This window comes from Salvelinus fontinalis, chromosome 24 (assembly GCF_029448725.1).
Source record: "Salvelinus fontinalis isolate EN_2023a chromosome 24, ASM2944872v1, whole genome shotgun sequence".
Classification (NCBI taxonomy): Eukaryota; Metazoa; Chordata; class Actinopteri; order Salmoniformes; family Salmonidae; genus Salvelinus; species Salvelinus fontinalis.
Window position 1 is genome coordinate 32,093,480 of NC_074688.1, and position 27,385 is coordinate 32,120,864.

Sequence of the window (27,385 nt, forward strand, 5' to 3'; positions counted from 1 at the left end):
AATAACAGGAAGCAGTGCTCTTTTCTTTAACTTGGTTAACCCCAAAATCCTCATTAATGAAAGTCCACTCTACATTATCAACAATCAGCTGTTGCTTTAAAAAAAAGTAGAATCTAGTACAGAACAAAGTTAAGATATTCAAGCAAAAACAAAAGTAAATATTGTAAGAAACACTAGGAGACAGGAAGCAACAAGAACTAAAAAGATGTAATTCTGAAGAGAAATATCAATAAAGGATCAGGCTGGTGGGGAGCATGAACACGATTGTTTGGGCTACAATGGGAGTTTTCCAAACCCTGTTTCACCCTGCAGTGGCCTTTGTAAGTGTGCAGTCAGGTGAGATGTATCAGTGCGACCTGTGGAGTGGAGGAGCGCTGAAAGGGCCTTAAAAACACCAGATAATGTAACAGGTAGTGCAGCCGCCAAACGAATACCCAGTGGGCACCAGCAACACACCAGCACATGCCACATTCACTGTCTCTCTTGCTCCCCTGCCCTCTACTGCTGTCTCTGCCAAATAGGACTCCACATCAATCAGTGCATTCATTGCACAGACAAATGAGTTAGGATATTCAGAAACTTGAAACATCATTGTTGAATTTCAAAACTCAAAAGGAATTGTTGCCTCTATAGGCATCCCTCAAAATGTAAACAGACCTTTATAGGGGCTAACCATTTGTTTTCTGTGGTTAGACCTAGTACAGGTACTTACAAATTCTTCAGACATTTTGACCAGGGAACGAGCCTCACGATGCGATGCCCTTGAGACCAAGCGAAGTAGGAACCATCAGGTGCAAAGGCTACAGTCCAGGTCTCTCGCCCGGACTTCTGGTCAAAGGGAGCAACAGGCACTAAGAGTTCACCGATGAACTTAGCCTTACCTGGAAACAGAAACAAGAGACCAGTCTAGGATTGAAAGCACAAATAACATAATGCTTGTGAGCAACATCTGAATGACAGTGTAGAAAAGATGCTTCAGGCCCAACTGACCATAGCCTGTTGGAACCAGCCTGAACGCTGTTTATCATTCTATTACACCAGCCAGGTCACTGCATTCATCAATCTATTTCACTTCATAGTGAAATAAAATGAACACGGATCAGGCTGGTTCCACCAGGCCAAACTGACCTCTGGTGTAGTTGGATATGAATGTTCAATGTCAGAACAGATGCCTAAAATTATTTTTACTGAGAGATTCTGAGAGTCAAGACCGTTTTGTTATTTGACGTCATTAGAAATGTAAACGAATGAGAATGAAGTTGGCTATAATACACAACATATTATTAGCCTATGTAACGCATTTTAACTGGGTACCATAAACATATGGTTGGCCATATGAGACAACATATATACCATGGGTTTTTACGCAACAGTGTTGCATCAAAACACCCGTTTTATAAAACATCTAGCGTACGTGAGATATCAGTGCGCTCCCCCGACTAGTGAGGAATGAGTCATACTGCAGAAACGTAGTTACCACCACCACAGAAGGACATGGAAAACAAAGTGTGCCGACCCTCGCGCTGTGGGTGGGCACAAAGTTTCTGCCATACTGTCTTTGGTGTGGGGCCACTGAGTATAATCAATGGAGGCATGGTGAATATGGGACAGGGGGTTGGCGAGTCTCTAAGTTAAAAGGATATAGGTTATGGAAGAAACGACTTGACCTATAAAAATAAATAAAGTAAGACTACTTATGGCGTCATCGACAGATAAAAGGTGTAAAATAGTAGCTAGGTTATACATATTAACTAGCTAGCTGAATATTCAAACGTTGTCAACCCCTCCCCCAAACACAACAGAGCAATAGTGAAAAGAATCTCAACTTACCTATTTCATTTTCATTTACAGAATCTGGGAAGCTTGCCATCTAAATAGAACCCGGCTCCGTTGAGAAAAGCCTATTGGTTTAATAACAAAGGTTTTTGGGGGAAATAAACAACAAAAGTAGCTAGCTGCTAATTTTAATATCGCGTAAGCCCAAAAAATCGTATTTTTTGTAAATATCTTCTTTACAATCCGTGTGCAGGCTAGGTTTTGATAAATTCAGCTGGATGGCTAAAATCTGCGTTTATTAAAATCGACGAAATTACTGTGTAACAGCACACCACTGAATACAGACAACGGCGAAATACAATGGCTGAGGCGTAGACTAGATGGCATCTTTTCATTCTATAGGGGAGGTCTCTCTGATTGGGAGAGCTTTCCGTCATACGTCATCACAGTTACCACGGTGATAAAATGGCACCTCCCTTTCATTTGTAAGCGTTTTCCCTCTCATTTATCACCATTGATATACAGTATTTCGCTCTTATTGTGCACCGTCCTTTTGCAACGGCAAATAGTATATATCACAAATATGTTATATTTCCAACCAGAACTCCTTTTCTGTTGAAGCTTAAAGCTGTGGGGAGGGGGTCAACAAAGTCAATGCTGCACAATTTACATTGGGGGATGGGACACACCACGACATGACACACATTTGTGTCAATGGTCACGTGACCTTTACCATTCATAACTAGAATGTCACAATACCAAAGATTGTTTATACTGCACCTACATTGCTTTCTGACTGTAACAAGAAAGATGTGTGCAACCGGTGCACTATAGTATCTATTCCCAACACGTTTTGTCTTAGCTAGAAACATTTCATTTCAAATCTAGCTCACAAAAGTCCTAGGTCTTTCTCCTTCTTCAAAAAGATAGGCCTCACCAGGAGCCTGATGTTGAGCGATAACAGTAATTTTCACAAGTCAGTTGTGACAATCTTGTCTAAGGGATTTATAGAAATGCATAGTCACTTTAATAACTCTACCTACATGTACATATTACCTCAATTACCTCGACCTACCGGTGCCCCCGCACATTGACTCTGTACCTTACCTAGGTATTTTTCTTAAAACTGCATTGTTGGTTAAGTGCTTGTAAGTAAGCATTTCACTGTAAGGTATTGTATTGTTGTATTTGGTGCATGTGACAAATACAATTTGATTTGAAACAACTTTAATGAAAAGGGATGTTAATAAATATTTACAAATGTAACACAATCACATCAGACAGGGTACAACACAACTTGATTATTTCAATAGCTATAAGAAACTTTCTTAAAGTGTAAGAAAAATCTGATCCGGAAATCAATTTTGAGTAAAACAATAACCTAAAGAACCTTAAACATTTTTTGTGGGGAGAAACTGGCTTCTGACCTTGTCCTTCCAAAATATGACAAAAACAAACACATTTTGAATCATACAAATTCTGAAGTTCTTTAAATGTATTTCAGTTTTGATAATGAGCAAAGCTTTTCATGTTTGACCTACATTGACTGGTAGGATTGGCTACAGTCCTGTCCAGAAACAGATCTACAAAAATGGTTTAGGGGCTATAGGGGTTGTTTCTGGACAGACCACACAGATCTCGTTAAGTTCAATACAAAAGAGGCTGAAAACCATCAGCTCTGTGGTGGTAGTTATTCAAAGTAACTATAGCATACATTCTTATGATAGGGTTATGAGCCATAGAAGATTGCAGGCTCATGAGTGCATTGTAAACAAGCATGTTGTCTGCTAGTACTGGCCTCATCTTTATTCATGTACATTCATCATGAAGCATATCACTCTGTCTGGCACACAAACAGTACAATAAAATAATCTGTACGAGGAAACATCTCAACAACAAAAAATCATTGACCAAGCATTTGTGGTGCTGTATGTCTATTGGTCAGAAAAGGTTAAAACGTTAGAGTGAGAAATTACTTTGAGTATGCTCTTCTCCGTTCAACAACTCGGCCTATATGCAAGTCCAGCATTTGAAATCATGTCTGGCCACCAAAATCATATTTGAAGCTTCTGATGGAATAAACTACTGGCCTAGATTCTTAATTGTGCTTTTACCAAGTCGGACCAATTGGAAATGGAAGAACAGTAGAAAGAAGATGGAAACTTCCCTGAGACGATAACTATCTACAAGTTTCTATGAGCAGTCATCAAACATCAATCCATTTTGAAATCACATCACAAAACCATGCAGACGAGTGTTGCCCTCAACAGTTCAATAACAAAACTGCACTCATGTACAGATGTCAGTCAAAAACCTGGAACTGAAGATACAAAACATTTAATTTCTCTCTTTTCTGAAAATAACAAAACTAAGCAAAAGACCAGTGGAGTCCAAGCACTTGGTGACTAACTGATATCATGCAATGTTGGAATAAACAGACATAGTGGGTGAAATGTCACAGGATATTGTAAACAAGCATAACCTGCTTCTTGTCACTGATGCTCCCTCAGTTGCTGCAGATATGAGTTACAATGTCTTCTATGGAAATACATTAAAGCACTCCACTATCATGGGGTGACATTTGAAACAGTCAGGTACAGTAAGAGCTATATATTTTTTATAAAAGCCCATTTGAAACACCTATATAGATATGTGTGAATAGCATGACAGTAATAATGAAAGTAAATGGATAGTCTGATGGCAGTTTGAGTAAGCTGGGTGATCTGTTGTTCAATAACAGTACAAATGATTGGGTGACATTATAGCAGTCTGGCAAATCATTTTCATTATGGCAAGAGCAATAAACTCCTTTTATTGGCAACATTTTTTGAGAGTTTATGAAGACCTGCATGAGAAATGTTGAGAGCAAAACTAACAAACAAGAAAATGACAACACACAGAAATTGTCTAAGGGGCAAAATTCCAGACCCAATCCATAACATCAACAGACTTCAAAAGGAACACCAAAAGGGTCAGTTTCAGCCTCCCTTCACACAATCAATACTTGAATTTCCTCCGTATATACAATAAACAGACATTTCTCCTTATGTACAACACATGACCTATCACCAATGAGATCATCTGTCAACATCCCTGACAGGGAAGGGGTTATAAAACAGGTCTCTTTCCTGAATCAAGGAAAAACGGTAAATGGGTGATTTGAATTGAACAATCTTAAATTTCAAAAGTAAAAATATTAATTTTCAATCGTGGATACGTCATAATTTGAGAGGTAGCAAATCAACCATTTACATGTAAATCCATTTTAGAAGGAAGAGTGGTGTGTTCCAATTCCCCACCCTTCTCCCCAAAGTGCACTTGGCTTGCTCCCTCTTACAGAATACATTTTAAAACATTAAAATATATTTCCTACACCAGTCGGTCCCTTCCTTTTTAATGATTGTGCGCAAAGAGCACACTTTGGGGAGAAGGCTTCAGAATAAGATTGAAGCTGGTAATAATTTCCAATAGTTGGGAAATTGACGGATCAATGTGAAGCCTTGCAAATCAGCTAGTTGCTTAAAGGGTTGATTTCAAATCTACCCCGACTGTTGAAGCTCATATCACAGCACTGGGTCATCATCAGCCTTCTCTTTCCTACTGATACATCCAACAGCATCTTTAATCAAGATCAATGCCAGTCCTCACAGAGGCATCATCCATATCATGTTCTGCTCTCTCCATACCCAACACAAGTGGTTCATTTCCCAATACACCACAAAACAAAACACATATTTATCAACAATATGCACAGATGACTGATATGTTTATCAAATGTTTCTACTAGTTATATTGTGTACTCAATAATACTGGAATTCAGCAATATGCACCCCTCCTTCCTCAACAAGATATTAATGCTGTATTGAAAAATACATGAGAATACTGAGATATGGCAGTCAGTGTAGCTTGAGGAATATTTCAGTTCATATGAAAGCTTATGTTTATAGTCAGAATTCCTGAAATTAGATTAAAGGGAACGCTTGGCATTTAGTTACACATTGACATAACAATATGGGATGAAATATGACCCGCTAGGGACAAGTTACTATTTTGACAGGTTGGAATGCCTCTTTTATATTGGGCGCAGCAGAAGGGTTTGTTGACATTTGAGCAGGGCAACTTGAATAACAACCCCTTGACTGATGATATCATCTCCTGTCAAAATGCTCAGAGGAAACTCTAGATTTACAGGAGGGGGGGGGGGGGGGGGGGGGGGTCGACTATAATGTTGACTGTAATGTTAGGGTCTCTCTTCACAAGTAATTTCTGTTTCCTGAACTTTCAGGAAAAATGGGATTGAACTTGGATTGAGCTGTGATTCTAGTTGAGATGTTTAAAAATGTGCCACGTCATCACTGGTTACTGTCTCTTTAAAACTGTGACCAAATGGGCGTAGCAACACATGGCTACTGGGAGTGAACATGGTTTATTATGGGACATTTCAGAGGTGCACACTTTGGCTCAGGAGTGACCTATCCCAGCCATATAAAATAGATTAGACTGGTAACACTAGATGAGTCCATATGGTAAGATCATCCTCACCAAGGCTGCCATGCCTTCTGCAATGGGGGTTAAAGGGAGCGGATATTTAAAAAAAATACAGAACAGTCAAAAGACTAATGCATCTTCCCTTTACATATTAAATCATATATTAACTAAGAGTTATAATAAAGAGATTATACTGGTAATCCAATGCGGTTATGAACAGTCAGAGTTAAGGAGAGGTGGTGTGTGGATAGCAGTTTGCTTCTTCTCCTCCTGGGCGAGTGGGTGGTCCCATGTCACTTCTTGGCCTGGGATTAGCTGGTCTGTGTTAGGGGAGGGAGGAGCCGAATTATTGCTTGGCCACCAGCCATGGGTCATTCTGCTGTCACCATGGAAACCCTGATGTGGCGCAGCCTTGGAGAATCTGAAATGGAGGAGGAGGTGACATGTTTGTCAGGTTACAGCCAAAAGTCGAGCTATAAACAAAGGATTTATTTCAACCAACTTTCAAATGGGAAATTTGCACATTCTGAAATTGCATTTTTGTCCCCCCCAGTTTTATCATTTGGAATGTGATACAAAACAATGCAAGGGTGTGCATTAGGACCATGCGGATGCCTCAGAGCAGTCGGGTAGGCTGTGTGGAACATTTATACGACTGAAAAAAATAAATACAAAAATATGAAAACTTATGTCCCACTCACTTCTAAAACCAAAGTTGTTTGATTAGAGCAGTTATAGTAGTTACACAGAGTAAAGCCATACAATTCCCAACAGGGAAGAACACAGGTTTTCACCATGACAACGGCTCCTTGTATGGCACATCATCTTCCTGAATGTCTGATCTTCTGGGCTGGCCATCTTCTGGGCTTCCCTCCACATCCTCCAGGAGGTTGGCTGTAGAGTTGGCTATGCCCAGTCTTAGTGGGGATATGGTCGAGGAAAACACCTAAATGACTGGATATGATACATACAGTGCATTCGGAAAGTATTCAGACCCCTTGACCCTTTTCCACATTTGTTACGTTACAGCCTTGTTCTAAAACGGATTAAAAAAACAAATTTCCTCAGCAATCTATACAGAATACCCCATAATGACAAAGCGAAAACAGGTTTAGATTTTTTAAGAACATTTATATAAAATAAAATAACAAACAGAAATACCTTATGTAATGAAGCTGATGTAATGAAGCTGAGGTGCATCCTGTTTCCATTGATCATCCTTATTAAGATGCTTCTACAACTTGATTACTTCTGCAGCATTGAAGGTCCCTGAGAACAGTGGCCTCAATCATTGTGTAACCTTTATTTAACTAGGCAAGTCATCATTCTTAAATGGAATAAGTTTGGAACTCCACCAATTAGGCCAAAGGGAAGCCACTCCTCAGGAAAAAGCACACGACAGCCCGCTTAGAGTTTGCCAAAATGCACCTAAAGGACTCTCAGACCATGAGAAACAAGATTCTCTGGTCTGATGAAACCAAGATTGAACTCTTTGGCCTGAATGGCAAGCTTCACGTCTGGAGGAAACCTGGCACCATCCCTACCGTGAAGCATGGTGGTGGCAGCATCATGCTGTGGGGATGTTTTTCAGCGGCATGGACTGGGAGACTAGTCAGGATCGAGGCAAAGATGAACAGAGCAAAGTACAGTGAGATCTTTGATGAAAACCTGCTCCAGAGTGCTCAGGACCTCAGACTGGGGCGAAGGTTCACCTTCCAACAAGACAACGACACTAAGCACACAGCCAAGACAACGCAGGAGTGGCTTCGGAACAAGTCTCTGAATGTCCTTGAGTGTCCCAGCAAGAGCCCGGACTTGAACCCGATCCAACATCTTTGGAGACCTGAAAACACTCCAACCTCACAGAGCTTGAGGTCTGCAGAGAAGACTGGGAGAAACTCCCCAAATACAGGTGTGCCAAGCTTGTAGAGTCATTCCAAAGAAGACTCGAGGCTGTAATCACTGCCAAAGCTGCTTCAACACAGTACTGAGTAAAGGGTCTGAATACCTATGTAAATGCGATATTTCTGATGTTTATTATTGATAAATAAAAAAATGTCTAAAAACTGTTTTTGCTTTGCCATTATGAGTTATTGTCTGTAGATTGATAAGGGAAAAAAAACAATTGAATCAATTTTAGAATAAGGCTGTAACCTAACAAAAGGGGTCTAAAAACTTTACAATGGCACTGGACATCTGTATTATACAGTATGTGGTACGTGATCATTGAGTTCTATAAAAAGCCAACACTGCTAAATGGAACCCATCCAATGTTTCTAATTGGAAATTAGAATCGACTGGCAATGAAGGATACGACTGGTGCTTCAGGAGCGTTCTTCTTTTTAACTTTCTTCTCTTTGTCTTGTCAGAGAATGATCTGGCGATTTCAAACAGCTTCTTTCTTGTTGCTAGGTGGGAGAGACAACAACAGTATCATCACAAAATAAATGACCAGAACAAAGGATTGTAAAAAGGGTTTGCCTAAGTATGCTGTTCTCTTGATTGAGTTAGTTAACAAGCCATTGCCAGAGAGACACGGGATGGTAATCATGTGTAGAGGTTGCCTTACATTTGCCCATGTGTTTGAGTTTGTCTCTAAACATGGCGTCATCTGACACAGCAGTACAAGCCTCCATCGACCCTGACGCACAGTGCTCTCCTGGAAACAAAGAAAGAAGTTGTAAAAGACAAACATAAACATGTTATGCACACACACACACACACAACGTGTGCTCACACATACTGTACAAACACACATGCACAAATAATGAACCTGAGTAGTCAACCAACAATTTACTTCAAACTTGTTGCAATCTATAAATAAGGACAAGCCCCCGGTGCCGACAACATGGATGGTAAATTGCTGAAGTTGATAAAGGAATAGATGTTTGCGCCTGTCTGCCACATCTTCAATTTAAGCCTAGAGGACAGTGTATGCCCTCAGGCCTGAAGGAATGCAAATGTAATTCAATTGGCCAAGAATAGCAATCTCAAAATAAAAAACATAGTTTTTCGGACAAATCACCCACTCAACATCTAGGATCTATTATTGAATAATGTGGCGATTGAGCAAGTTGAGGAGACTAAACTCCTTGGTGTAACCCTAGATAGCAAATTGTCATGGTCAAAACAATTAGACTCAAATGGTTTCTAAAATAGGAAGAGGTCTGTCAATGTTTTGTCGCACCTGAACTACTGCCCAGTTGTGTGGTCATGTGCAGCAAAGAAGGATATACAGTACCAGTCAAAAGTTTGGACACACCTACTCATTCAAGGGTTTTTCTTTATTTTTACTATTTTCTACACTGTAGAATAATAGTGAAGACATCAAAACTATGAAATAACACATATGGAATGATGTAGTAACCAACAAAAGTGTTGAACAAATCAAAATATACGTTATACTTGTAATTATTCAAAGAACCACACTTTGCCTTGATGACAACTTTGCACACTCTTGGCATTCTCTCAACCAGCTTCATGAAGTAGTCACCTATAATGCATTTCAATTAACAGGTGTGCATTGTTAAAAGTTAATTTGTGGAAATTCCTTCTTAATGTGTTTGAGCCAATCAGTTGTGTTGTGACAAGGTAGGGGTGGTATACAGAAGATAGCCCTATTTGGTAAAAGACCAAGTCCATATTTTTTTTTTTTTTAATTTCACCTTTATTTAACCAGGTAGGCTAGTTGAGAACAAGTTCTCATTTGCAACTGCGACCTGGCCAAGATAAAGCATAGCAGTGTGAACAGACAACAACACAGAGTTACACATGGAGTAAACAATAAACAAGTCAATAACATGGTAGAAAAAAAAAGAGAATCTATATACAATGTGTGCAAAAAGCATGAGGTAGGCAATAAATCGAGTAATTACAATTTAGCAGATTAACACTGGAGTGATAAATCATCAGATGATCATGTGCAGGAAGAGATACTGGTGTGCAAAAGAGCAGAAAAGTAAATAAATAAAAGCAGTATGGGGGGTGAGGTAGGTAAATTGGGTGGGTAGTTTACAGATGGACTATGTACAGCTGCAGCGATCGGTTAGCTGCTCGGATAGCAGATTTTTAAAGTTGTTGAGGGAGATAAAAGTCTCCAACTTCAGAGATTTTTGCAATTCGTTCCAGTCGCAGGCAGCAGAGAACTGGAAGGAAAGGCGTCCAAATGAGGTTTTGGCTTTAGGGATGATCAGTGAGATACACCTGCTGGAGCGCGTGCTACGGGTGGGTGTAGCCATCGTGACCAGTGAACTGAGATAAGGCGGCACTTTACCTAGCATAGCCTTGTAGATGACCTGGAGCCAGTGGGTCTGACGACGAACATGTAGCGAGGGCCAGCCGACTAGGGCATACAGGTCGCAGTGGTGGGTCGTATAAGGTGCTTTAGTAACAAAACGGATGGCACTGTGATAAACTGCATCCAGTTTGCTGAGTAGAGTATTGGAAGCTATTTTGTAGATGACATCGCCGAAGTCGAGGATCGGTAGGATAGTCAGTTTTACTAGGGTAAGTTTGGCGGCGTGAGTGAAGGAGGCTTTGTTGCGGAATAGAAAGCCGACTCTAGATTTGATTTTGGATTGGAGATGTTTGATATGAGTCTGGAAGGAGAGTTTGCAGTCTAGCCAGACACCTAGGTACTTATAGATGTCCACATATTCTAGGTCGGAACCATTCAGGGTGGTGATGCTAGTCGGGCGTGCGGGTGCAGGCAGCGAACGGTTGAAAAGCATGCATTTGGTTTTACTAGCGTTTAAGAGCAGTTGGAGGCCACGGAAGGAGTGTTGTATGGCATTGAAGCTCGTTTGGAGGTTAGATAGCACAGTGTCCAAGGAAGGGCCGGAAGTATACAGAATGGTGTCGTCTGCGTAGAGGTGGATCAGGGAATCGCCCGCAGCAAGAGCAACATCATTGATGTATACAGAGAAAAGAGTCGGCCCAAGAATTGAACCCTGTGGTACCCCCATAGAGACTGCCAGAGGACCGGACAACATGCCCTCCGATTTGACACACTGAACTCTGTCTGCAAAGTAGTTGGTGAACCAGGCAAGGCAGTCATTAGAAAAACCGAGGCTACTGAGTCTGCCGATAAGAATATGGTGATTGACAGAGTCGAAAGCCTTGGCCAGGTCGATGAAGACGGCTGCACAGTAATGTCTTTTATCGATGGCGGTTATGACATCGTTTAGTACCTTGAGCGTGGCTGAGGTGCACCCGTGAAGTTCGAACTGTTTGGGCATAGACCTGGAAAGTATGACAGAACTTTGCAGGCTATCTCTGCAGTAGATTGCAACTCCTCCCCCTTTGGCAGTTCTATCTTGACGGAAAGTGTTATAGTTGGGTATGGAAATCTCTGAATTTTTGGTGGCCTTCCTAAGCCAGGATTCGGAAACGGCAAGGACATCAGGGTTGGCAGAGTGTGCTAAAGCGGTGAGTAAGGCAAACTTAGGGAGGAGGCTTCTGATGTTGACATGCATAAGGCCAAGGCTTTTTCGATCACAGAAGTCAACAAATGAGGGTGACTGGGGACATGCAGGGCCTGGGTTTACCTCCACATCACCCGAGGAACAGAGGAGTAGTAGGATGAGGGTGCGGCTAAAGGCTATCAAAACTGGTCGCCTAGAGCGTTGGGGACAAGGAATAAAAGGAGCAGATTTATGGGCGTGGTAGAATAGGTTCTGGGCATAATGTGCAGACCAGGGTATGGTGGGGCACGGGTACAGCGGAGGTAAGCCCAGGCACTGGGTGATGATAAGAGAGGTTGTATCTCTGGACATGCTGGTCTCAATGGGTGAGGTCACCGCATGTGTGGGGGGTGGGACAAAGGAGGTATCAGAGGTACGGAGAGTGGAACTATGGGGTCCATTGCAAACCAAAACAATGATAACTAGCCTGAACAACAGTATGCAAGGCATATTGATATTTGAGAGAGACATACAATAAGGCATAAAGTGATTGCAGGTCTTGATTGGGAGAGCTAGCTAAAACAACAGGTGAGATAACAGCAGCTAGTCAGCTAACAGCAACAGCAGGTAAAAATGGCGACGACCAGGCAGACAGGGTCGGATTAACTACACACAGATCCTGAGTTAAAGCACAGAGCCGACAGATAAAACACAAATAAACGGAATGGAGTACCGTGAATTAATGGACAGTCAAGCAGGCATCAGCTATGTAGCCGAGTGATCATAGTGTCCAGGGGGCAGCCGTAGATGGAGCAGTGAGGCCTCCACTAAGCTAGCCCGCGGCGTTTAAAGTTAGTAGCCCGGGGGGGTGGTCTGCTCAGACGGAGGGGGTCTGCTCAGACGGAGGCCTGTTGAGGGCACAGCGGATGGGATATTTGTCTGCAGACCAGACGTGGTCGTGTCGACAGAGAATCCAAGCCGGATGGCGGTGGCGAAAGAGAGGTTGTGAGTTGTAGAATTGTGTTTGCTAACTGGTGCTAGCTTCGTGATTCAGACAGCTAGTCATGGGTAGCAAGCTAGCAGAAGATGGAGGTCTGTTTTTAGCCACGCCGTGCAATTCCGTCGGTAGATTAGTGGGGTTCCGTGTGGTAGAGGGGACCAATCCAATTGTCAAAATAGTTATAGTGGCCTAAGAAGATTGTTCGATAGACCTGTTCAGATAGCAGCCGATATGCTCAAGACAGCTAACGATTAGCGGGCCGCAGTTAGTATATGGACGTTCAGGTTACGTCGCGATGGAGGGGCCAGTTGAAATACTCCCTCGGGCAGATAACGTCGGCATCCCAGTCGTGAAGGCCCGGTGGGGCTCCGCATCGGCAGTAAAACGGGTCCGGATAGGTGATTGTAGCCCAGGAGTGGCTGATGGAACTCTTCAGCTGGCTAGCTCCGGGATAATTGGTGTTTGCTCCGGAATTGATGTTAGCCGATAGTCACTCGGATAGCAGCTAGTTAGCTGCAAGATCCAGGTGTAAATGTCCAGAGCTTGCGGTAAAAATCCGGGGATATGGAGAGAAAATAGGTCTGGTATGCTCTGGTCTGAGTCGCGTTGTACAAAACTGGCAATAGTTTTCCGAGCTAAAGGATAGCTGATGAGCGCTAGCTGTGGTTAGCTGAACTACTAACGTTAGCTTGTGAGCTGGCTAACTTCTGGTTAGCTTCTGTTGTAGATTTCGGATACGAGGTGAATAATACTTTTGAGGAAGAAAAAAAACAGATCCGCACCACATTTGGTGAGGTGGGTTGCAGGAGAGTGTTTTGAAGTTGAGTTTTTAAGAAGAAAAGAATATATATATAAAAAGATATGCGAAGAAAAATATATAAAATATATATACACGGGACAAGACGAGGACAAAGGACATCTGACTGCTACGCCATCTTGGATTCGAGATCCAAGAGAGATTATTATGGCAATAACAGCTCAAATAAGCAAAGAGAAACGACAGTCCATCATTACTTTAAGACATGAAGATCAGTCAAATGCTGAAATCTTCAAGAACTTTGAAAGTTTCTTCAAGTGCAGTAGCAAAAACCATCCAGCGCTATGACGAAACTGACTCTCATGAGGACCGCCACAGGAAAGGAAGACCCAGAATTACTATTGCTGCAGAGGATAAGTTCATTAGAGTTACCAGCCTCAGACATTGCAGTCCAAATAAATGCTTCAGAGTTCAAGTAACAGAAACATCTAAACATAAACTGTTCAGAGGAGACTGATTCAATCAGGCCTTCATGGTCGAATTGCTGCAAAGTAAACACTACTAAAGGACACCAATAAGAAGAAGAGACTTGCTTGGGCCAATAAACATGAGCAATGGACATTAGACCGGTAGAAATCTGTCCTTTGGTCTGATGAGTCCAAATTTGAGATTTTTGATTTTAACCTCCATGTCTTTGTGAGACGCAGAGTAGGTGAATGGATGATCTCCGCATGTGTAGTTCCCACTGTGAAGCATGGAGGAGGTGTAATGGTCTGGTGGTGCTTTGCTGGTGACACTATCAGTGATTTATTTAGAATTCACTTAACCAGCAAGGCTACCACAGCATTCTGCAGTGATACGCCATCCCATCTGGTTTGCGCTTAGTGGGACTATAATTTGTTTTTCAACAGGACAATGACCCGACACACCTCCAGGCTGTGTAAGAGCTATTTGACCAAGAAGGAGGGTGGTGGAGTAAGATGACCTGGGCTCCACAATCACCCGACCTCAACCCCATTGAGATGGTTTGGGATGAGTTGGATTGCAATTGGTTCCAGAACAGAGCAGCATGTTTTCCATGAAGATATACATGGAGGGTGAATGTCAGCATGTAAAAGTTGAGGAGAGATTGACTGCATCACTATTGGTCTTTGTGGGAGGTGATGGTGGGTTAAAAAGGTACTGAACTGTCTGTTCAAGCAGTTGGCACACCGTTAGGAGACTCATCGGTACCAAACAAGACATTCAGCCAGAGGTCTCTTCACAGTCCCCAGGACCAGAACAGAGGCTGGGAAATGCACAGTATTAAATACAGCCATGACCTAGGTAACTCAAGCTAGCAATACAACCAAATAAAAAAACAGATAAAAGAAAACCTTACGGAACGACGGGGACTGTGAAACGACAGACATTTTAAAAAATCTATTTGATATTATTATGTAATGTTATGTATATTACTGTTTCCTGGCAGTGGCTAATTGGGGATCCTAATAAAATACTAAATTAATCATTAATAATAGAAAGCTATTTATCATGTCAACAACTACTTGGAGAAGATTTCACCAAACCCAGTCTTAGCAAGTAAAAAAAAAGATAGGTGGTTAGATATGGGATGTGATAAAGTGAAGTTATCAAAACAAACCAAGTCATTGAAATGTGTAGGCCTATTGTGTGTTTGAAAAAGAATGCGCACCCACACACACATTTACTGGTGAAGCTTATGAATGATATCTACCTGCTGTGGAATTCTCCATGTAAGTGGATGAATGATTGGACTTGGATTTCTTTGATTCATACTTCAAGCGATCTAAAACAGAGAGAGCTGGATGTTATGATGCAACACGGGACACTAAGAAACATTTATGAAGTGGGACATGGTTCCCAAATGTATACTATTGTAGGATAAAGCATCATAAGATACAAAAGGGACTTTGTAACTAGCATATCATGAAAGAGAGAGGAGCATTTTCAACAGTGGCTGACTTGCTCCGTGGAAAGCATAAACTTCACTACTGTACTAGAATACTGTGTCCTGAACATGTATTCAGTGTGTTACAGTATATCGTGCAGGTGACCATGTATGCATATCTGTGTGTGACACACACACACACACACACACACACCTCTCTCCAGGGCGACGAGGAACTCGCGGTTGCGCTGCAGCTCTCTCATGAACTCCTCGTTCTGGAGAAACAGGGCGATGCGCTCATCATCCAGGTACTGTTTCAGTTTACGCTCTTGCTCTGTGCCTGCCACCTCCACGCCCTCGGCACCACCTGGCCCTCCAGGGGCCCCTAGGGCTCCACCAGCCCCTGGCCTGGAGATACCTCCCTGGGCCGTCCGCTGGGCGACGGAGGACAGAGAGGAGGAGGAAGAAGGTTGGGACAGACTGCTCTGTGAGCCCTATAGGAGGAGAGATGGAGAAAGAGAGGTTTCATTTAGTTGCTATTGATTTCTGTAAGCAGGATGTCACTCTGCTGTTAATGATGATGTCATTATGGGTCGGCAGGTAGCCTAGTGGTTAGAACGTTGGACTAGTAACCGGAATGCCCGAGCTGAAAAGGTAAAAATCTCTTGTTCTGCCCCTGAACAAGGCAGTTAACCACTGTTCCTAGGCCGTCATTGAAAATAAGAATTTGTTCTTAACTGACTTGCCTAGTTAAATAAAGGTAAAATAAAAATAAATAGGGGCCTCCCGAGTGGTGCAGAGGTCTAGCTATGCCACTAGAGATTCTGCGTTCTAGTCCAGGCTCTGTCGCAGCCGGCCACAACCGGGAGACCCATGGGGCGGCGCACAATTGGCCCAGCGTCGTCCGGGTTAGGGGAGGGTTTGACCAGCAGGGATATCCTTGTCCCATTGCGCACTAGCAACTCCTGTGGCGGGCCGGGCGCAGTGCACATTGGTGCGGCTGGCTTGAGGGTTAAGTGGGCATTGTGTCAAGAAGCAGTGCGGCTTGGTTGGGTTTCGGAGGACGCACGGCTCTCGACCTTCGCCTCTCCCGAGTCCGTACGGGAGTTGCAGCGATGAGACAAGACTGTAACTACCAATTGGGGAGAAAAAAGGGGGATATTTTTTTTGTCATAGTGCTAATGTTTTTGTGTGTGTGGTTTTCTTCACATCTACTGTGTACCTGTATACTGTCCAGTTGCTGTGGTAGGATCCGCAGGAAATCATCTGGAAGGTTGCCAAGCAATGGCGGATTCCAGTTCCTGTAGCTGCGGACCTGCCGGTGACCTGGAGGTGGCTGAGCCTCGAACCTAGGTCAGACAAGGGTCAAAAAAAGGTTACGGTCAGACTAGATAGAGATTCATATGCCATGTGATACTAGATTTAAACTAAATGCACACATCATACATTGCGTACTGATGCTGTGAAAAGTAAGCAATGCATGAAAACACAAATAATTATTCATGTCTGTTTGTCTTTACAATAAAATCATCTTTGAGCAGCAGTCACCACATTTAACACATTACTTTGTACAGTCCAAGAAATAAATAACTGACTAAATAAATACTAAATAATGCCACTTTAATATATTGTATTTTATACCATCTACTGCACCTTGCCTATGCCGCTCGGCCATCGCTCATCCATATACTTACATGTACATATTCTAATTCACCCCTTTAGATTTGTGAGTATTAGGTAGTTGTTGGGGAATTGTTAGATATTACTGCACTGTCGGAACTAGAAGCACAAGCATTTCGCTACACTCGCATTAACATCTGCTAACCATGTGTATGTGACAAATAAAATTTTATTTAATAACTGAATCTCTTAGCTGGTGGTGTGAAGCAGAAGAAATGTGGACATGATCTTGAATCATAGACTCTTGGGCTTGAAGCAAATTCAAATACATGGAGGTCCAGTGATACACAAGCACCAATTACACACACACACACACACACACACACACACACACACACACACACACACACACACACACGATGGAGACAGCATTGCAGTTCTTAAAACGGCCACCAGGCGGAGCACTGATTTACAATAAGAGCATGTGGTAAACTGTGACATCAAAAGACCCCTGCTCCTAATTCAGAGCATGTAAATCCCAGAGAACCACTTCCTCTGGGCTTTAAAAAGAGTACAGGCTAGGGGATTGCATGTGAACAAAAGGTCCTGTTGGGGTTTTTAAAACACGCATCCTTCCTTCCTCCCTTTCATAAAGTAATCAGTGTTCATGTTTGAGATGCACATATTCTATAGAGGATTAAAGGATTACCACTCTGGGCAATGCTTAGATCTGTTGAATTGTATAGTATAGTACAGAGGAGGCTGGTGGGAGGATATATAGGAGGACAGGCTCATTGTATTGGCTGGAATGGAATAAATGAAATGGTACCAAACACATCAAACACATGGAAACAATGTGTTTGACACAATTCTTTCCATTCTAGTCATTACAATGAGCTTGACATCCTATAGCTCTTTCCCTCCAGCCTCTGATAGTATGACAATTTACCTTGGTGGAGGAGTGGGCGGGGCCTCTGGGTACTTCCTGTCATAGATGTGCATGTCATAAGTGGGCGGTGAGTAGACAGGAGGCGGTTCCTCGTCAGAACTGTCCGGTTCTAATGTCCTCTCCAGAACCTGGCCCGGGGAATGGAGGAGAGCAAGAGAAAGATAGAGCATGTCCCTGATCAATAACATTCATACACATTTATCCATTTAAAATCAGTCATGTCAGTAAGATAAATAATTTCAGATTAATGAAAGAAGCTGGTTGGGTTAGTGTCTGATACGGAAACTTGAGCACACAAACAGCACTACTTTTAGGCATTAGTGCTGCCTTTACTATTTATATTCTAGTGAGATGAGATGGGTTGCAGTTCCTTTCTTTTCTGTATGTGGTAGTGGTACATAATGTATTTTTTATTATTGTTAATAGCTAGACTACAACAAGAACAGGAGGGTAGGGAGAGAGGCCAGTAGGCCAGCAGAGGATGTGGACCAGCGGTCCCCAATTACATTCAGCCATTAGCCAATTTTTCCTTGAGCAGATGGTCGGAACATAACTATAAATAATTTGTAGACTGCAGATTAACCGCAAGAATCCCAAACAGATATAGTATTTAACAAAAACATAATCATTTCAAACCTTTATTACAGTTGGGATATGATCACATATGCCTTTCTATATATGCGTGGGAATACTTGGGAACATATTTCCTAAATAAAACAATTTTGCACTAAGCTTCGGTGATATACTGTATACCGGGGCATTTAGACATACAGATGGTATGATTTTCAATACCGAAAATCCTACCATCAGCGCGTGCTACGCCACTGCTTATAACTAACTATAAGTTAACTATCATAGATGTGCCAAATAAATTACATCCAGCTCAGGGCTCCAGCTTTGCAGTTGGTTTGCTAACTTGCTAGCTAAGTGGCTAGATGGCAAGATCAAGCTTCTTGGTTACAGCAGAAACAAATCCATCCCTTTCCTGGATCAAGATCCATGTTGTCCAATTTTTTTTTTTTAATATATAGTGTCCTTTTTGGGCACTTCCAGTAATACCGTATACCTCAGTACGTTACAGAAAGGATATGACCGTATGTTATGGTATAGACAGTATGGTACAGAAAGAGTATGATAGTATGGTATGGTACAGACAGTATGGTACAGAAAGGATATGAAAGTATGGTACAGACGGTATGGTAAAGAAAGGGTATGACAGTACGGTATGGTACAGACAGTATGGTAAAGAAAGGGTATGACAGTATGGTACAGTACAGAAAGGGTATGACAGTATGGTACAGTACAGAAAGGGTATGACAGTACGGTACAGAAAGGGTATGACAGTATGGTACAGAAAGGGTATGAAAGTATGGTACAGACGGTATGGTAAAGAAAGGGTATGACAGTACGGTATGGTACAGACAGTATGGTAAAGAAAGGGTATGACAGTATGGTACAGTACAGAAAGGGTATGACAGTATGGTACAGTACAGAAAGGGTATGACAGTACGGTACAGAAAGGGTATGACAGTATGGTACAGAAAGGGTATGACAGTATGGTACAGAAAGGGTATGACAGTACGGTACAGAAAGGGTATGACAGTACGGTACAGAAAGGGTATGACAGTATGGTACAGACAGTATGGTACAAAAAGGGTATGACGGTATGGTATGGTACAGTATGGCATGGTACAGACAGTATGGTACAGAAAGGGTATGACAGTATGGTATGGTACAGACAATATGGTAAAGAAAGAGTGTGATAGTATGGTACAGTACAGAAAGGGTATGACAGTATGGTACAGAAAGAGTATGACGGTATGGTATGGTACAGTATGACATGGTACAGACAGTATGGTACAGAAAGGGTATGACAGTATGGTATGGTACAGACAGTATGGTACGGCACAGAAAGGGTATGACAGTATGGTACATAAAGGGTATGACAGTATGGTACAGAAAGAGTATGACGGTATGGTATGGTACAGTATGACATGGTACAGACAGTATGGTACAGAAAGAGTATGACGGTATGGTATGGTACAGTATGACATGGTACAGACAGTATGGTACAGAAAGGGTATGACAGTATGGTATGGTACAGACAATATGGTAAAGAAAGGGTATGACAGTATGGTACAGTATTGTATGGTACAGACAATATGGTACAGAAAGAGTATGATAGTATGGTACAGTACAGAAAGGGTATGACAGTATGGTATGATACAGAAAGGGTATGACAGTATGGTACAGTATAGTATGGTACAGACAGTATGGTACAGAAAGGGTATGACGGTATGGTATGGTACAGAAAGGGTATGACAGTATGGTATGGTACAGACAGTATGGTACAGAAAGGGTATGACGGTATGGTATGGTACAGACAGTATGGTACAGAAAGGGTATGACAGTATAGTATGGTACAGACAGTATGGTACAGAAAGGGTATGACGGTATGGTATGGTACAGACAGTATGGTACAGAAAGGGTATGACAGTATGGTATGGTTCAGACAATATGGTACAGAAAGGGTATGACAGTATGGTACACAGTATGGTACAGCACAGAAAGGGTATGACAGTATGGTACAGACAGTACGGTACAGAAAGGGTATGACGGTATGGTATGGTACAGTATGGTATGGTACAGACAGTATGGTACAGAAAGAGTATGATAGTATGGTACAGTACAGAAAGGTTATGACAGTACGGTACAGTATGGTATGGTACAGATAGTATGGTACAGAAAGGGTATGACAGTATGGTACAGAAAGGGTATGACAATATGGTACAGACAGTATGGTACAGAAAGAGTATGATAGTATGGTACAGTACAGAAAGGTTATGACAGTACGGTACAGTATGGTATGGTACAGACAGTATGGTACAGAAAGGGTATGACAGTATGAAAATGTGGATCCCGTCCAACCTTACTCTTTTCCTGGTGATTTTACAGTATTTTACATCCAACATGATAACAATGCAGTGGATAGCATCCGTCTTACGTGCTCCTGGCCAATTCTGCTATTTCATGCGTTTTTTAAGCTGATCTTAACTTTTTTTGTACATAAGGTCTCTACCATCATTTCCTATGAATGAAAACTTTGGAACATCAGAACAGCAATCACTAACCTCGATTTGGACAAACATTTCTATGTTCTGCTTTCTCCGGACCAGACCCTAATCCCCGGGACTCGAAAGGAAGCTGTGGCGAAAGAGAGGCAGGCGAGCCAGAACCCTGACGTGACTAGGTCGGCGAGCAAATAGACAACCACTGCCCTCTATTCAACTGGCAACACTGGAGAACAAACTGGATGAGATCCGCTCGAGACTATCCTATCAACAGGACCTGAAAAACGGTAAAATCCTACGTTTCCCAAAGTTGTGGCTGAATGAGGACATGAATGTACATCTTTCTGGTTTTTCTATTGTGGAGGATGAATCAGAATTAGTTGGGTAACATAGATAAATAAGATGTTTTATTTACATAATATGCTTATGTGAGATACTTGTCATTAGAATGTCTCCCTTTGGACTATACTGTTGGCAGTTGCACTTTCCCTTCTCAGCTAGAGAAAAGTAACTTGGAGCCCAGAGGGGAGAGGTCAGGCTTGTCTTTTACATGTCTCTGGTAATATGCAGAATTTCAGAAAGGGAGAGGTCAGAATGGAACATTGTCTTCATATGTGAATGTATCTGTTAAACCATGTGAAGGGATGGCGTGATTAAGGGGGAACCAATTATCTCTTGGCTCCACAATGTCTGTGCGCAAGTCACTCCCCTCAGTGAGCTTGTCCAGGAGTCGGGAGAAGAGGGGGTTTACTTGAGATGGGAGAATATAGAGTTGACAATTGAGTTATGCCTTAGATGAGGTAATGTTTTGGTACTATGAAGTACCAGGAACGAGATTAGAACCCCGTCTTAGAGACCAAACTGAACGATAATTTATAGCTAATGCTATCTGGCTATGGGATACTCCTTTCTCAAGTAAAAGGCCATTTGTGAAGTTTTCCTAAGATCTGTGGTTCGTCATGTAAGTTGAGAGAGGTGTATCTTGGCTATAAAAGATCTTTGTATTCTACTGTAGGGACTCTCAGAATTCATTATAGACACTGAATTGATCTGGGAGTCACAGGGCTATGGTGAAGCTCATATTATTATAAAATATTAAATTTAAGTATAACTCTGACTGGTGTGTGGTTTGTAACTCTCCTCATTTGGTAATACAGGAAATTGCCACGACACTATGCATCATCCAGACCGGACTGCAAACTCGGGTATGACGAAGGGATAATGGGTGTGTCGCTTTGTTAACAACAGCTGGTGGGTGAGCTCTAATGTTAAGAAAGTCTCAAGGTTTGCTTGGCTGAGTTAGAATACCTGCTAAACTGCAGACCATACTATTTACCAAAAGTGTTCTCATCCATATTTTTCGTAGCTGTCTATTTACCAACACAAACTGATGCCGGCATAAAGACCTCACTCAACAAGCTGCATAGGGCCATAAGCAAAGAAGAAAATGCACATTCAGAGGCGGCATTTCTCATGGCCGGTGATTTTACTGCAGGGAAACAATTTTTACCAGCATGTCACCTGTGCAACTAGAGGTAACAAAACTCTAGATCATCTTAATTCCACAAACAGAAATGCATACAAGGCCCTTCCTTGCACTCCCTTTGGCAAATCAGACCATAACTCTATCCTTCTGCTTCCTACTTACAAGCAAAAACTCAAACAGGAAGTGCCAGTGACTCGTTCAATATGGAAGTGGTCCGATGAAGCGGATTCTATGCTACAGGACTGTTTTGCTAGCACAGATTGGAATATGTTCCGGGATTCATCCGATAATATTGATGAGTTTACCACATCAGTTACCGACTTTATTAATAAGTACATTGAGGACCTTGTCCCCACAGTGACCGTACGTACACACCCCAACTAGAAGCTATGGATTACAGTCAACATCCGCACTGAGATAAAAACCTCTTGACACTAGGGGTCAGATTTTTTATTTTATTTTTAAATAACGTTCCCAAGGTAAATGGACTATTTCTCAGGTCCAGATCGTAGAATATGCATATAATTTACAGATTAGGATAGAAAACAGTCCAAAGTTTCCAGAACTGTCAAAATATTGTCTGTGAGTATAACAAAACTGATTCTGCATGCGAAAACCTGAGAAAATCTAACCCGGAAGTGATGATTTAAAAAAAAAAGTTATCTGTGTTTCCTAGCCCGTCTTTCTTCCATTTAAAGGGGTATCAACCAGATTCATTTCCCAATGGCTTCCTCAGGCTGTGACCAGGCTTTAGACATAGTTCCAGGCTTTTATTTTGAAAAATTAGCGAGATTTTTCAAAACTAGTCAGGTGTCCTCTGATTAGTTCCTGCGCGCGAGAGGGTAGCTCTCCATTTTCTTTTTCTCTCTTATTGAATAGGTTACGGTCCGTTTGAAATATTATCGATTATGTTTGTTAAAAACAACCTGAGGATTGATGATAAAAAATATTTGACATGTTTCTACGACCATTACGGATACTTTTTGGAATTTTCGTCGAACGGAACGAGGCTTTGGTTTTCTGAACATAACGCGCAACCCAAATGGCGTTTTTTTGTTATAAAAGTCATATTTATCGAACAAAAATAACATTTGTTGTGTAACTGGGAGTCTCGTGAGTGCAAACATCCGAAGATTATCAAAGGTAACCGATTAATTTTATTGCTTTTCTGACTTTCGTGACCATGCTAATTTGGGGCTAGCTGTTCGAGCATTGATTGATACACTCACAAAAGCTTGGATTACTTTCTATTTAAAGCATATTTTCAAAATCTGACACGATAGGTGGATTAACAACAAGCAAAGCTGTGTTTTGGTATATTTCACTTGTGAATGCATGATTATAAATATTTTTAGTAATATTTTGCACCCTGCAATTCAGCGGTTGTTTAGGAAAATGATCCCGTAAAAGGGATCCGTAGCGCAGAGAAGTTAAAGGATAGAGCGGTCGCTTTCAAGGAGCGTGACACTAATCTGGACATATAAGAAATCCAGCTACGACCTCCGACAAGTATTCAAAACAGGCAAAGCATCAATACAGGACTTAGATCGAATATTACTATGCTGGCTCTGACGCGCGACTGATGTGTCAGGGCTTGCAAACTATCGTAGATTACACCGGGAAACCCAGCCGCGAGCTGCCCAGCGACATGAGCCTAACAGACAAGGTAAATGTCTTCTACGCTCGCTTCGAGGCAAGCAACATTGAGCCATGCATAAGAGCACCAGCTGTTCTGGACGACTGTGTGATCTCGCTCTCCGTAGCCGATGTGAGGATGACCTTTAAACAGGTTAACTTTCGCAAGGCTGAGGGGCCAGACGAAATACCAGGATGCATACTCGGAGCATGTGCTGACCAGCTGGCAAGGATCTTCACTGCAGCGTCTCAAGATGGACAAACAGTACTATTGCCATTTGTATTTGTATTTTTTTAAGTGAAGAGAGTCAGTGACCCTGCACTGACTGACCTCTGGTGGGATGCTATCATCGGAGTCAGAGCTGTCATCTGATCCCTCTCCGTCGATACTCATCTGGAGGAGTTGGTCGATGGTGGCGTCCACCGCCCCGTTGTTGGAACGCAGGACGCACTCGATGACCTCGTAATCCATGGTGGGGAACATGATCTTGAAGTCCTCCATGGCCTGGTTGAACTCCAGGCGCCGGACTTGTCGGTTAGGCCGGCTGTTGTTGAGATCTCCTGGGGTGGAACCACCACTGCCTCCCCCTCCTCCTCCACCTCCCCTGGAGCCTCCATTACTGCTGCTGCGCCTGAACAGGCTGGTCATCTTGCTGCCCTGACTGGTGCTATCACCTAGGGGTTAGGAGGGCACCTAGACACTCACCTCGCACCCTTAATCCTCCACCTTTCTTGCCTTTCTTTCTTTCTCTCCCTTTATCACTCCGCTCCCGTCTGATTGTGTTTCTCCTGACTCACAGTCTCATCATACCACCACATGGATGGCAGTCCTCTGAATGGAGCGGAAGAATCGAATGCTCTTTCTTTTTCTCCTCCTCAGCTTGTTATTCAGCTGCATCCAACACGGCTGGCTGTAGAGAAGGGGTTCTTTGGTTTGTGTCCACTTCTCAGTCCCGTCACCAGTTTCAGGTCCGGGGAGCGCCAAATTGGGGAACCTGCATCTCTGGTCTAAAACCGTCAGCACCTGAGAGGGAGATAAGGAGGGGGGGGGGGGGGGTATGAACGAGTTAGCAAAGCTACCATGTTTCTGTAATACGCACAGTTAATTGCTCCTTTAATTAACAGGTACCTAGGCTCTACACAGAAGCAATCACCTAGGCTCTACTGAGAAGAAATCACCTAGGCTCCAATCCCAATAAAGCACCTAGGCTCAATACAACTACTGGCTAAAAGGCTACAGCCCCAGAGCCATTGAAATAGAATAGGGAAAACTGACATGGTTCCACAAGATTTGACATGGCCTTGTCCAAGAGGGTGTCTCATGGGGAAAGATGGACTGTGTCCCCACTCCGCCTTTCTGCTCAACCTTGCCAGGCATTACCATGGCAACCCAGACAACGTCTGTAGACTAAACAGTTGGCATTTGAATGAAAAGGTGAAACTTTACATGGCCAGCACTGTAGGAGAATATCATATTTTGAATCACGTTATACGCCCATAATCCAACTCACCAACAAGGCTAGGATATACAGTTGCAGTCTCACTTTCCAGTTTCTAAAACAAAGCCTGTTTCTTTCTCCCAGAGACAAATAAGAGCCATAGAGGAACAAACGTTCTGCCAACCAGGCCTGAAGGAGGAACCCAAACATTGGCCTACACACATCCAGTCCAGAGAAAGTAGGATGGATGGCCAAGCTGCTGCTAACAGACGCCATGAATTTGTGTGCCAAGCAGGGGGGGGGGCGAGCAACACACACACTAATCTATACAACAAGCACAAACTGGTGCCCAGATTAACCCCCAGCTTACTTTGGACGACATCAGGCCATGGCAGATTAGTCTAATGGACGTCTATGAGACCAAGTAGACCACTGACTGACTGACTGAGATGCTACTGGAACGGCTGGGTAAGGGCATGGAGGGAGTGACAGCTGCAGCAGAAAATCAACCAGAACCAGCCAGCCACCACAAACCAGGACAAGCGCTCGAGAGCAGTAAAAAAAAACATGCAGCAAGAGCAAAGCAAGGTGCCATTGGTGAATGAGGATTACCCACATGAAGATCTGTGATGCATTTAGCATGGGCTTGCTTAGCTGTCCCTTTTTTTCTCTCTGACACGATTGAAGGACCTTGCGAGAATTAAGCCTGGTGACAGAGGGGTCAATGTGTCTGGATGACCTTGGACTACTCAACTGATGGACTGGGTTTTCATAACCAGCAAACAACACATGGATATAAGTGAATGGATTTTTTACTGGGGATTCACTTGACATTGACACAAACAGATATTACTTTCATGGCATTCAAACCACTGTGAAATTCTTTCCATTTAACCACTAAAAGCAAATGCGGACAGTTTTTCAAAAAGGCACCACAGAAATGTGTCAGATGAATATCAAGGAAAACTCCAAACAGTCCGTTTCAAAATGTTTTGAGCTTAGACCCATTCTAAACCAATGGCTCGAACATTAAGTGTCATGCAACATACTAGTCTGTGACCTATTGACCTTCCGACTGGCCATCTACCAGCTCTCTGGATGTTGAGCATTGGCTGACATGCACTCCAAGGTCTGTCATGCACTCCATGGTCTGTCATGCTTGACGGAGCTTACAAAAATGCCCCATTCCACAACTGTTAGCCTGGTTTAAGCCTACATTCAGTTGCAGACCTTCTGTCAGATTCTCAGAGGCTAGGCAGGGATTTCAAATTCATTTTTCCCTGGGGGCTACCTTTGGCCTCCAACGAGGTCTGTAGGGCCGCACTGAAAACTAGTTATATTTCCTTGCCATCAACATCAGCAAAAAATGTGCAAACAAATTGTCCTCTATCATTTTTGCTCCCTAACTGTCGAGCTTTCATTTAGGTGATTATTAGCAAGCTGGACTCATTTGTTTAAAACCCCTTGGCTAAGGGTAATGTCAAATTCTGAACCTTTGAGTTGTTATGGGAGCTCACACCTAGGCTACACGTTAACATGGGTTCTCAATAACCAAACATCTGGTTGTTGCCTGGAGTCAAACTTGATACATACACTACATGGCCAAAAGTATGTGGGCACCCCTTCAAATTAGTGGATTCAGCTATTTCAGCCACACCGTTGCTGACAGGTGTATAAAATTAGGCACACAGCCATGCAATCTCCATAGACAACCATTGGCAGTAGAATGGCCCGTACTGAAGAGCTCAGTGACTTTCAACGTGGAACTGTCATAGGATGCCACCTATCCAACAAGTCAGGTCAGAACATTTCTGCACTGTTAGAGCAGCCCTGGTCAACTTTAAGTGCTGTTA

General features: G+C 42.6%; 2 protein-coding genes across 5 annotated transcripts in view; both read right to left on the bottom strand.

Moving 5' to 3' along the window:
* LOC129822305 (WD repeat and SOCS box-containing protein 1) overlaps positions 1-2,177 on the bottom strand; it is a 28,286-nt gene extending 26,109 nt beyond the window's left edge. Inside the window, exons 1-2 of the mRNA XM_055880472.1 lie at positions 1,831-2,177; positions 713-881 (exon numbers count right to left, since the gene is read on the bottom strand). Of these exons, the coding sequence (XP_055736447.1) occupies positions 713-881; positions 1,831-1,870 (209 nt within the window). The 5' untranslated portion in view covers positions 1,871-2,177. The remainder of the gene's footprint in view (positions 1-712; positions 882-1,830) is intronic.
* An 809-nt stretch (positions 2,178-2,986) lies between these two features.
* Positions 2,987-27,385, bottom strand: part of LOC129822306 (CUE domain-containing protein 1-like) — a 68,167-nt gene continuing 43,768 nt past the window's right edge. For 3 of the 4 annotated variants that reach the window (XM_055880473.1, XM_055880475.1, XM_055880474.1), the window contains exons 2-10: positions 24,425-25,117; positions 17,902-18,029; positions 16,555-16,681; positions 15,547-15,826; positions 15,159-15,230; positions 8,834-8,923; positions 8,579-8,672; positions 7,059-7,181; positions 2,987-6,685 (exon numbers count right to left, since the gene is read on the bottom strand). In XM_055880473.1, coding sequence (XP_055736448.1) covers position 6,685; positions 7,059-7,181; positions 8,579-8,672; positions 8,834-8,923; positions 15,159-15,230; positions 15,547-15,826; positions 16,555-16,681; positions 17,902-18,029; positions 24,425-24,742 — 1,233 coding nt within the window. In that variant the 5' untranslated portion in view covers positions 24,743-25,117 and the 3' untranslated portion in view covers positions 2,987-6,684. Of the gene's footprint in view, positions 6,686-7,058; positions 7,182-7,393; positions 8,673-8,833; positions 8,924-15,158; positions 15,231-15,546; positions 15,827-16,554; positions 16,682-17,901; positions 18,030-24,424; positions 25,118-27,385 lie in introns of those variants that run through there. The other variant, XM_055880476.1, reaches the window with a different exon arrangement.